Source organism: Alosa sapidissima, chromosome 2 (genome assembly GCF_018492685.1).
Source record: "Alosa sapidissima isolate fAloSap1 chromosome 2, fAloSap1.pri, whole genome shotgun sequence".
Taxonomy (NCBI): domain Eukaryota; kingdom Metazoa; phylum Chordata; class Actinopteri; order Clupeiformes; family Clupeidae; genus Alosa; species Alosa sapidissima.
Window position 1 is genome coordinate 15,423,240 of NC_055958.1, and position 12,773 is coordinate 15,436,012.

The 12,773-nt window shown below is 47.7% G+C and overlaps 1 protein-coding gene across 1 annotated transcript in view; it reads left to right on the plus strand.

The window, feature by feature from the left end:
* Positions 1-12,773, plus strand: part of myo16 (myosin XVI) — a 156,174-nt gene that overhangs the window by 133,983 nt on the left and 9,418 nt on the right. Inside the window, exon 34 of the mRNA XM_042084692.1 lies at positions 4,075-4,160. Coding sequence (XP_041940626.1) covers positions 4,075-4,160 — 86 coding nt within the window. The remainder of the gene's footprint in view (positions 1-4,074; positions 4,161-12,773) is intronic.

Below are 12,773 nucleotides of genomic sequence, written 5' to 3' on the forward strand. Positions count from 1 at the left end.
AGGTTGATTGTCCTGTACTTAACAGTAAACAAAAGCAGTATAATCAAGCGCATGCTAGACCGACTGTTTTAGCATCATCGTTGACTCTTAGGCCTGCAGTAAAGACTCCTGACATGATACCTAATGATTTGGCTGCAGATTGTCTAATGTCTTATCTGCCTTTCATTACAAATGGCCTTGTTTCTTTGTCGGGTCATGATGTTCCAGTGAGAATCCTGCGTGACACGGGAGCAGTTGATTCTTTTATTTTGCAGTCTGTGTTGCCTTTTTCTGAACAATCTTACACTGGAGACAATGTTCTTATTCGTGGCATTGGGATGAGCACTGTATCTGTTCCTCTGCACAAACTTAACATTCAGTCCGATTTTGTGCAGGGAGAAGTGGTTTTGGGCGTTCGTCCAGCTCTGCCTGTGGATGGAGTTCATGTGATCCTGGGAAATGCCATCGCGGGCAAAAGGGTTTGGGCTGGCACGCCTTCACCTATCGTTTCTGTTCCCCAGAGTAATTGTGCTAGTGAACAAGAGTCTTCAAATGCAGTTTGTGTGGTTACCCGATCTATGATTCATTCTGATCAGTGCGCATCTAATGCTGAAGATCAGAAGGAGAGTTCAAAGTCTGTGTTGTGTGTGCCTGATTTGTCCTCTTTGCCTTTTCCTTTGTCAGCTAAGGAGTTGGGTCATGATCAGTCTAAGGATCCGTTGCTGGCTGATTTGATGGCTAATGCACTTTCTTCTACAGATGCACTGAGGGCAGCCCGTGGATATTTCACTGATAACGGAGTTTTGTTTCGTAAATGGGTGCCACAGTGGGATAAGTTTGTGGGAGAAGCTATAATCCAGGTGGTGGTCCCGACTAAACATCGTAACTCAATTTTGCAGGTGGCTCATGATCAGTGTGGTCATGGTGGTGTGCGGAAGACCTATGACCGTATCCTCAGACATTTCTTTTGGCCTCGGGTTAAAAGGGATGTGTCTGCTTACATCAAAACTTGTCACACATGTCAAATAACGAGTAAACCTAATCAAAAGCTTAAGCCGGTTCCATTGCATCCGATTCCTGCTATTGGAGAACCATTTGAGCACCTTGTTATCGACTGCGTAGGTCCTCTTCCTCGATCGAAAAGTGGTAGCAGTTACATATTTTCCATCATGTGCTTGAATACTCGTTACCCCTTTGCGTATCCGTTGCGCACTATTTCGACTAAATCTGTACTTAAAGCCCTGTCTCAGTTTGTGTCCATTTTTGGAATTCCTAGATTTGTGCAGAGTGACAAAGGCTCAAATTTCACTTCTCGTGTTTTTACCGAGGTTTTGAAGCAATTGCATATTAAGCATCTCACGTCGACAGCTTATCATGCTCAGTCTCAGGGCTCTCTTGAGCGCTTTCATCAAACTATGAAGTCGCTCTTGCGCGCTTACAGTGTTCAATTAGATGCGGACTGGGAAGAAGCTCTACCGTGGCTTATGCTGGCAGCTCGCGAGGTTGTCCAAGAGAGTACGGGCTTTAGCCCGAATGACTTAGTTTTCGGACATAAAGTTAAGGGAATTTTGTCCGTATTGAGTGAGGTTGGAAATAAAACTGAACCGCCTAAAAGTATTGAGGCTTATGTGAATAGCTTCAAGGATCGACTGTCTCGAGTGCGTGAAATTGCGAAGCAAAATCTAGAGTGCGTGCAGCGAAAAATGAAGCGCTTATATGACCGCACAGTTGAGCTTCGTTCATTTGAAGAGGGTGATCGTGTTCTTGTGCTTCGCCCATTAGTTGGTTCACCTTTTGAGTCAAAGTTTAATGGTCCATACACTGTATTACGAAAAGTGTCTGATGAAAATTACTTGGTTTCTACTCCGTCTCGTAGGAAGAAGTCCACTCTGTTCCATGTTAATATGATGAAGCCTTACTACGATTCGGTTTGCGTTAAACCTGTTTTAGCTTCTGCCCCAGTGCTTGATTGTGGCCCAGGTAACGAAATTGACGGTGAGCTTGTTTCACCCAGTGATGGAATTTTAAGGGGGCGGTTGACAAATTCGGAATGTTTGGCCCAGCTGGATAACTTGTTTGCATATTTGCCGCCGTCTCAGCGGGCCGAATTGATCCAGCTCATTAGTAAATATCCCGTTCTGTTTGGTGACACCCCATCCCGAACAACATGGAGTGAACACGATATTGATGTAGGTGACTCTGTGCCGATTAAACAACGTTTTTATCGTGTGTCTCCAGATAAACGAAAGCTGATGGAAGCTGAGATTCAGTATATGCTTGAAAATAATATCGCTGTGCCTTCTTCGTCTGAATGGGCCTCTCCATGCATTCTCGTTGACAAACCGGACAAAACGGTTCGGTTCTGCACAGATTTTCGTAAGGTGAACAGTGTCACTAAAAGTGATAGTTTCCCGATACCCCGAATTGAAGATTGCATTGACGAAGTGGGACCAGCTAAATTTGTAACTAAATTGGACCTTTTAAAAGGTTATTGGCAAGTGCCGCTTACAGCTAGAGCACGGGACATCTCGTCTTTTATTACACCATTTGGACTGTATTCTTATACAGTAATGAGTTTCGGGTTACGTAACGCACCAGCAAGTTTTCAGAGACTTATGAATTGCGTAATATCTGGTTTAGATGGATGTGCTGTATATCTTGACGATCTGGTCCTTTGTAGTGATACTTGGGCTTCGCACTTGCAGAAGCTCAAGTCAGTGTTCGATCGCTTGACCGAGGCGCAGCTTACGGTGAACCTGGCAAAGTGTGACTTTGCCAGGGCCACGGTAACGTACCTCGGAAAAATTGTTGGAAACGGCGAAGTGCGTCCAATTCATGCAAAAATCGTGGCTATTCAGCAGTATCCGCCTCCCGCTACAAAAAAAGATTTGCGCCGATTTTTGGGGTTAGTGGGGTTTTATCGGTGCTTCTGCCGAAACTTCTCGACTGTTGTGGCCCCTTTGACCTCTCTTTTAAGGGATGGGGAGAAGTATGTGTGGACATTAAATTGTCAGAGGGCGTTTGAAAATGTTAAGTCTGTTCTATGTTCTGCTCCTGTTTTGGCCGCTCCGCGGTTTGATAAACCTTTTTCGTTACAGGTTGATGCCAGTAACGTCGGGGCTGGCGCTGTGCTAATCCAAACTGATGATCAGGGAGTCTTTCATCCCATTTGTTTCTTTTCAAAGAAATTCTGTTCATATCAGCTGCATTATTCAGTTGTAGAAAAGGAAGCTTTAGCTTTGATTTGGGCTTTACAACATTTCGCTGTGTACATTAATTCTGGTGTAGCATTGACCATCTTCACTGACCATAACCCTTTGACTTTTTTGAATTCTTTGAAATGTCCAAATCAGCGCTTAGTTCGTTGGTCTCTATTTCTACAATCTTATTGTTTAGACATTAGACACATCAAGGGCTCCGATAATGTTGTGGCAGATGCACTGTCCCGTGCTTAATTATGTGATGCTGTGGTGCGTGTTTTTTTTGTTTTTGTTTTTTTTTTTCTTCTCCCTCAATGTGCTCCTAGGTGCTATGGTTGCTGGGTGGACAGGGAAATGGAGAGTTGCTGAGAGGAGATGAGCGCTTGGCCTTGCTTCGAAAACTACGATCCCATGAGGCTCTTCGTTTTCTTTTGAGGGGGGGGCGTGTGACGACTCTGAGCGCTGCTGTTGCTCCTGCGAGCGCCTGTAGGCGTGGCTTTGGCGCCTGTTAAGGCCGCACCTGATTTGCTGCCTTTAAAAAGGCCGGACTTTAACAATATGGCGCGCGTGCTGCTAATGGCTGGTGACTCCAGACGCACGTCTGCCGTTTGCCTTTCGTTATGAGTTGTCTTGTATTTGATTTCTTTTCATACATTCATTCTGCATTATTCTAACATTGCATGCCGACACTGCTTAACACTACTGATCTACTGACTAACCCATACATTGTGGCGGTTGTATATAGTTTTCCTTCTGTTGAAGTAAATTCTTTAATTATTTTGGCAATTTCGTGTCCGTGTCCTCCTTGGTTTTTGTTACGTTCTGAGCCAGGATGTAACAGTGTGTGTGTGTGTGTGTGTGTGTGTGTGTGTGTGTGTGTGTGTCTGTCTTTTAGGGTCGTTAGAGGATGAGGGACATCCCAAGTCAAATGGCTCCAGCGCCACATTGCAGCACAGACACTTGGACAGCCATCATACCCAGGTAAACACACACACACTCACACACACACACACACACACACACACACACACACACACACACACACACATACACACACACAGCCCAGAGTAATCAGGGATAATGGAGGTGAAAGACCTTCCTTTGGAGGGGTTGTGCCCTCCTCGCACCAAAACAAAGCACTCTGCCAAATGAAATGTGACCTATCAAACCAGCAGTGCAGCGGCTCAAGTTCACAGCAGCAAGCGCTTCAGCCTAATGCCCACACACACACACACACACACACACACACACACACACACACACACAGCCTCCCCTTGATGCACCCCAACACCACACACACACTTCCACACACCAACAGGTATAAACACACAGCCTCTGTCATGCTGTCCGTGTGGAGATCAGACGCTGCAGTGCAGTTCTGCTCAACATTGCCCCAAACTGAGTCGCTCATTAAGCTTTTATGGAATTAGGACAGACCTATTTCGAGAGGGTGGAGAACAGCACACACCAATAGTACCCATATTTGGGTTCTAGTGAGAAGGGGGCGGGGAGTGAACGTGTGTGGGTGACCAAACCCAGGGTGCCCTGACCGCTGCATCCCTCTCTGGCATGGAGCGCGGCTGCCAGTAAGCCGTAAGGCGAGGAGCGAGAGCAGGAAACGCCGTCCGGTGGATGGCTCCGGTTTCACAAATGGAGATTCTCTGCACGCTCTGCCAGCAGCGGCATGAAGGATTCCCCATATAATCTCTCCACCGTGCCTGGAACCTGTGGCCTGGCCTATGAAAGCTTAATGAAGATGGAGTTTTCTCCTCTCTCTCTCTCTCTCTCTCTCCCTCTCTCTCTCCCTCTTTTTCTCTCTCTCCCTCTCTCTCCCTCTCTTCCTCTTTTTCTTTTTCTCCCTCTCTCTCCCTCCCTCTTTCTTTATCTCTTTTTCTCTCTCTCCCTCTCTCTCTTTCTAGCCCTCCTCTCTCTGTTTCTCTCTCTGGCTATCTTTTTGCTCTCTCTTTCTCTTTATCTCTCTCTAGCTCACTCTCTCCCTCCTTTCTCATGTTTTTACTCTTCCACTTTCTCCCTTGCTCTCTCACTTGTTTTTTTTTTCTCCATCTCTATTTCTGTCTCTGCCACAGTGTAACAGATAGAGCTTCATAGTCCTGCCCCACTACCACGATGCACACACACACACATACACACACACACACACACACACACACACACAGACGCATGCCTATATACACAGTTACGTATACAGGTTATTCTAAATATTAAAATGAAATAAATAAATAGCCTAATTAATTTGTTATACACAGGAAACGTAAGTCCACAGCAGCCAATCAACAACTAAGCCTTACTGTATCAATGTAACACAGCAGGGTGCAAGATAGCACAACAACCCACTGCGGGCTGGTGACGGCTGCAACATGCACCATATGCTGTAACTGGAATGAATATCCATCTTCAACTATACAAAACAGACATGAGGGAGCTTTTTTTACTCTGCTTATGTGAATGAAAATGAAACTGGATGACACCTAGTTAGTGTAGGTCTCATAAAGGCCTATAATGAGCAAGTGTCCATCAGTGTCCACTGATATCACTCATTTGATCATGTACCACTAGCATTTAGACTCGTAGCTAATCACAGAAACCTCGAGTCAGAGTCACTGAATAGAAAAAAAATCTTGGAGATTACATGCTGGAGCCTCACGCCAAGACTCATACGACACATGTGATATACATCGGGGAAGAGCAGGCCAGGATTTAGCCCTTCATGGAAAACAGACACTGAGCTACCAGTAGTGACCAACACCGCAGGTATGTAGCGTGACACGGATGACAGGTGTCCAGAAGTGTCATCTCCGGGAGACGGATCGAGAGAGACAACGAGGAGACAGGGCTAGTGTGATTAATGGCTGGACAGTGATAACACACACAAACACACACACACACACACACACACACACACACACACACACACACACATACATATGCACACGTGCATATGCTAACATGCAGCTAAGCTTGCTGAAACAAACCCTGTGACCTCAGTAAGACAGAGGGAGAATAGTGGCTATTTGCGGCTAAATAGTCAGTTTTAACTATTGTAATGTTCACTTTGTGTAAGTCGCTTTGGACAAAAGTGTCTGCTAAATACAATAACCATAACCATAACCCTTACAAAGCCGCTAGACACTTCCTTGTGCCATTCCAAAGAGCCATAAAGAGTTTGCTACTGCTGTGCCAATCACTGAGCAACACCTAGTCCTAGAAATGGGCTCCCTTAGCATAGCATGGCTCTCCTAAGGGACCTAAGACCCTGCTAGTCGAGCATCAGAACACGGGATATGCTGTATGCTTTTCCAAATGCATTGGACAGAACCACCATGGCCAGAGATGCATTGGACAGAACCACCATGGCCAGAGATGCATTGCAGGCTGCGATGGTCAGATGTTTCCTGGAAAGATTCCATGATCAGGTTCCACTCCAGTACTGGAGGGGGGCATTTACATACGCCAGGCACTTAGGTGCAGGTCAATTTGGGCATTAACCCGTATCGTTTGCTCTGGGGCAGATATATAGACGCAGATCCAAAGATAGTAGATGATGTGGGTGGCTTCAGACACAGGGGTGGGGGGGGGGTGTTGGGTGGTCAGGTCAGCTATCGCTCTGAGGGCGCTTCTCCGGTGGCCACGTCGCCGAATGTCTCCACCTGATCTACAGTCTCCAAGACCAGCCACCAGCACCATCATTAACCTAATGAAGGGCTGGAGAAAGAGTGGGAGTGAGAGAGGGATTGACAGTTGGTGGACAGATAGGGAGAGAGAGAGTGAGAGAATGAGAAGGAGCCAGTAAAGGAGAAAGAGGGAGAGGGAGAAGAGAGAGGAAACCAGGGGAGAGAAGGGGGGAGTGAGAGAGGTAGAGGGAAATAGAGACAGAGAGGGAGGGAGGGAGGATGAGAGTGGTTGTGTAACCAACTCACCACAGCCACCTTACATAATATCTTTTTCCCCATTTCCCTCTGTGTTGCTCAATGCAAAACTGGTGGGGGCGTGTGTGTGTTTGTGTATGAGGTGGTCATACACAACACCACACCAAAGTTAGAAGTCCCACTTCCACATTTTGATGCTGATTTGCCTCCTGGTTCTGTTTTTCTCATTTCCATACGGCAGTGGCCACTTCCTCATTACAGTAAGAGAGGGCACACACAGCTGCTCGCTCAGCCGACCCCCAGCCCACCCCCACATATATACACACACACTAACAGACACAGACACACACACACACACATTTTTAAAGCCATCTGTCCAGAATTCAGGATGTATAGAAAAAAAGCCCAAGTGTGTTTGTTCCCTTTTCTCAGCACGTTTGTTCTCATTTCTGTGGTGGGCTCGGGCTGGTGTGTGAAGTGTTCCACCGTCGACACCCGACACTCCCTCCGCTCATGGGACACTCAATGCTCAGGGGGGTTTGGGTTACAGGATTGGATTTTGCCCACACACTTACACACACACACACACACACATTCACATACACATACACCCCCCCCCCCCCCCCCTTTACCCCAGCTTAGTCACATGATACGGGGTCAAGGTCATCTGATGGTGCTGATGGTGCGGGGGTTGGGGGGGGGGGTTGAGATAGGACAGGTTGGGACGCGACTGCCGTCGCCTGTGGGTTACGCTCAGGCATTTTGCCTTGCTCTTTAAATAAAGCTTCAATTATTCAAATGGCCTATGAAATATTCACAGGTACAGAATCAGCCCTCCCACTCCTCCATGCGTGGGGGAAGCAATCTACACGGGGGACGCTGAACACTGAAACGGAACGCTAACTCAGCCAACTATATAAACTATACACCGCACACACAAAAACAGCGGCGGGACAACTCGCACCGTAATCAGACTCTGCGCGGCCACGCTATGTAAACTATACAATTACGCAGTCCATACAAGCGCCGGGACAACTTACACTGTAACCAGAATCTAACGCACCAAGCCATGTAAACTATTTAACGGAATAGGACCTGAAGACGGACGTGGTCGATGCAAGAAAAGAAAGAAAAACAAGACAACTCGACTTACAACACCGTCATCATCTTCATGAGGCATGCACTGCATGTTTTCCACGCTAGCTTAACGCTCTTCAGCAAGAGCACATCGTCATTGTTATTCCACTCGGATAAGAGGCCTTTGAAAGTGAGACCTTTTGCACCAGTGATCTGCAAGTGTGGTCTCTCTTTCTTTTTTGAATTTTCCACAGCAAATTCCCCCACTGAAGTACCATTGTCGTCCGTCTTACTTCCCTCCATATAAGGTCAAGTGTTTAGCAGTGGTCCATGTGTGAAGTGTGATGTCTGAACTGACCGTAAAGGCCCCAGAGCTCTGTACAGTATGCCTGTAGGCCTCCTGTCTTCTCCCCCTACCTTGGGCAGCTGGTGCAGAGGTTAACCCATGGAGCGCTATCGATCCATGCATCCGTCTCATTGCGGCACTTAGGAAAAGGAAACAGTCGTTTAATTGAGGGGCTGCAGCCTATCCTAACGTGTATCGACAGATGGCCGAGGTTCTCGTATTCCACGCTCTCATCTGCCACTGTCGGCCGACATCCGCTCGGAAGTTGATTAAGGCTGTTGCGCTAGGGAAACGGCGGAAGGGGCGCGGGAAAATCATTAGTCGTAATTTCCGAGGTGGGTGGGGCAGGTCGGTATCCCTGGGAGACCGTGCGTGTGCGTGAGGCAGCGGGAGCACAATGCGGAGGGTAACATGCGATCCCGTCTTATCTGGACTTTTGATCCTTCTCCAGCTGACTGCTCTCTGGAGGTCCAGAGATGAGCGCTGAGGGGTTGGGAAGTGTGTGTGAGTGTGTGAGTGAGTGTGTGTGAGTGAGTGTGTGTGTTGGGGCGGGGGGGGGGTGACAGAACAAAATGTCCTGTTCTGTACTGCCATGTCGTCCGTCTAATGGAAGATCCTTGCTCCCTCGTCAGCTCCACACCATGAAACAAGCCCCCCCCTCGCCCACCACCGCACCACCACCCTCCACGGCTCTCCCTCCAGCCTGGGAGGTGGGTGTGGAAGGAGCTGCGTTGCCAGAGGGATCACTCTGGACGTGTTGCGCTGCGCGAGGCGCCCTCGGGTACCAAGCGCCTGTCCAAGGCCCTCCACCACTTCACTGAAACATTGATGCATTCAGATGTTCAGATGGCGGAGGCCTTCTGTACTCTCTAGACAGGCGGAGGTGCATAAAGCTGCGGACACACAGTTCAGCGTATGCAGAGAGTGTGCAGGTCAGGCAGGTTCTTTAGGCACTGCATCCCCCAAAACAGTGACAGTCTTAGTTGGCCAGAGGTACTGGAAAAGCCTCAACATTAACTGATATTTACATACAAATCACTTGAGAGTATATTGCACCTTTTTAAAGGCAATTTTTATTACTGACTTAACCCCTCTCCTTCTCTCTCTCTAGCTCTCTCTCTCTCTCTCCCCTCCCCCCTGCTCTCTCTCTCTCTCTCTCTCTCTCTCTCTCTCTCTCTCTCTGCCCCCCCCATCTCTCTGTCACCTGATGTGATGAATTGTTTTTGCCGCAGTGTAATCTTCTTTTTAATGAAGACCATACTCTCTCTCTCCCTCTCTCCCTGTGTTTTTTCTCTGTTTCCCTCTTCTCTTCTTCCAGAGGGGTCAGCTCAACTTCTCCCCCTTCGGTGCTGGGGCAGCCCTGTGAGCCCCCTGGCCAGGGGCAGGGGGGTGGTGCACCGGTGGGGGCTGTAGGGTAAGGGGGTAAGACTGGTTCTCTCCATCTCTCTCCCTCTCTCTCTCCTTGTTGGCTGCCTCTCGCTGCACTGCCCTACACACTCCTTGCTTTAGTTCTTTCGTTCTTTCTTTCTTTTTGAGTCCTGACTCATTCTCTCCCTCTCATCCCTGCGGGGGAAAAAAACAGAGGAAACTGCAGCTCATGCATCTGCACACGTGCAGAGACGCGCCAGCGCGAAACGGGACATTCTTATGGCTAAATTCTGACCCAAGCCAGGGTGAGTGGCTAGTTAGTAGCCCCCGTGATTGGGTCTGCCTTTAGGAAAGCAGCGATACGCTGAATTTATTACGTCATTTTTATGATACATAGCAGTTCATTGTTTCCCATGCAGGTATCACTGTTGTTCATCAGGCGTCAGAATGACCAATTTACATGTATTACTAGGATGATGCAAGGGGCAATGTTGCTGGGCAACCACATAACCAGTTCCATGTGTTCTGATTGGATGATTGATCATGATCATTTGCCTACAGATGATGAAAGTTCTCTTCAAAATGTTTCCTTGAGTGTCAACAGTGACTGCACAGTGTCAGGGCAACAGCTGGCAGCTTATCCACATGTGCGCCATGATTCCTGATTCTTTGTTTATTTAGTTGGTTTGGTTGTTTATGTCAAGTGAGGTTATTACTGTGAATGTAAAGAATGCATGTATGAATAAAAGTAAGAATGCAAAAAGTATGAAAGCAACTAAAGTATGAATGCAACTCCCTGTTGCTATGTGTGTAGTATACTCAAGTACTCAAGGACGTGCTGATTTAGAATAGGAAAAGATCCTCAGAGTTGAAATTTGGCTTTTCTCTAGTCTCGCAAAAAAACAACAACATAAAAACACTTCGAGCTGCAGTTTTTTGCTCTCGTCCTCCAAAGACTTTTCTTTTACTTTATTTGAACCAGCAATCTTTCCATCCATTTTTGGACCCTAACCTCGCACCCCCCCCCCCCCCCCCCCCCCCCCCCCCCACACACACACACACCCACACACCCCAGTCCTTGCCCGCTTGTCGCTGAACCTCATCCCAAAGCTTTCCCTCCCTTTTTTTGCAGTCTTTCATGCTATGAATCCCGCCTTTGAGCACTCCCCCTTCCCATATTCATTTATTTGCACTGGAGACAAAACGCCTTTCTGTGAGCGCCTCCCCATGCTTAGCGCCTTATTGTTGCTGGCTGAATGTTGCCTTATGTGAGGTTAGGGCTCGCTGCCACCACCAGCACGCCAGCCAGCAAGCACCAGCCAGCTCTAAGACCACAAACACACACACACTCTCTCTCTCACTCACAAACTCTCTCACAAACACACATACATACTCACACATACACACACACACACACACACACAGCTGGTGCAGGAGCACCAGAAATACAGAAGCACACACACATGTGCTCTCACCTCTCTTTCATTCTCTCTCTCTCTCTTTCTCTGTCTCTCTTTGTGTGTATCTGTTTCTCTCACCACACATATACTGTATGTAAATAAGATGTTTTTTGCATCCCTTTATCTTTTTATTGCTGAGTGTCCCCGGTGCTTCTGGGCTGGATCATGGTGAGATGGGCCGGCTTGCCTGTCCTCCTGTGCTCTCCCAGATTGCTGTGGAGCAGTCCCACTCATATCTGGCAATGGATTTACCACAGTATCACACACACACACACACACAGATAAAATCTTCACCACTTCTGCTGTCTTGGTGGTCTTGGGAAAATACATCCATAAGCTGTGCGTGTGTGTGTGCATGTATGTGTGTGTGCATGTGTGTGTGTGTGTGCGTGTGTGGATTTAGATGTGTGTGTGTGTTTGTTTGTGGATTTGGATGTGTGTGTGCTTGTGTGTCCAGTATGTCTGTGCATGTGTGTTAGCTGGAAGTAGTTGTCCTGGGTTGGCCTGTCGGCTCTGCTGTGCGTGGCTGGCCTAGGATGGCCTGACCTAGGATGGCCTGACCTGGGCTCTCTATGTCTTAAGCCGTGATCTCTCAGCCTCATCTCACACAGCCCTGACACCCCCCATCGCGACTCTCCACTGGGACAGAAGGTGGACTCAAGTGGCCCTGCCATTCGGAGAAGCCTTATTTCTCTCTCTCTTGTTCTCATGAAAGCCATGCTTGAGGGTGTTCGTGTTTTTGTGTGTGTGTGTGTGTGTGTGTGTGTGTGTGTGTGTGTGTGTTTGCATGCATATGTGAGCATGTGTGTGCATATATGAATTATAGTCAAGCCACAAAAAATGTCAGATATAACACAAGAAAATGTTATGTATGACACACACACACACAAAGATATACCCCCTTCCCCACTCCAACACACATGTACTAACTAACACGCACTCTGTCTTTTAATGTAACCAAACCCCGAAATCCATGGCCTTGTCTCTTTTGTGTATGTGTGTTGTATACGTATGTGTGCATGTGTGTGTTGTATACGTGTGTGTGTGTGTGTGTGTGTGTGTTGTGTATGTATGTGTGTGTGTGTGTGTGTTTGTGTGTGTGTGTGCGTTCATGCACATTCATGCTGTTTGGCCTGCGATCAGAACAGACGCAGCTCATTAAAAAGGCTCCACGTTCCCTCATTGTGTGGCGGAGAAGATCCCAATGAGCTGCTCAATGACCACCCGCTCGGCCGGCTGAGGTGGCCAATTATGCCACGACGCTTGCCAAATTTGTCCTCAAGTTTCGGCGCTCCTCTTGGACCTTGCCCCGCTAATCCTGCATAAACAGCTAGCGGAATCCCGGAATCCAAATAAAGGGATGGGGGGGGGGGGGTTGGATCTCACCATGTCTCTTTCTTTCTTTCTTTCTTTTTACTTTTCTCTATTGCTCTCTCTCTCCCTCTCTTTTTTTCTC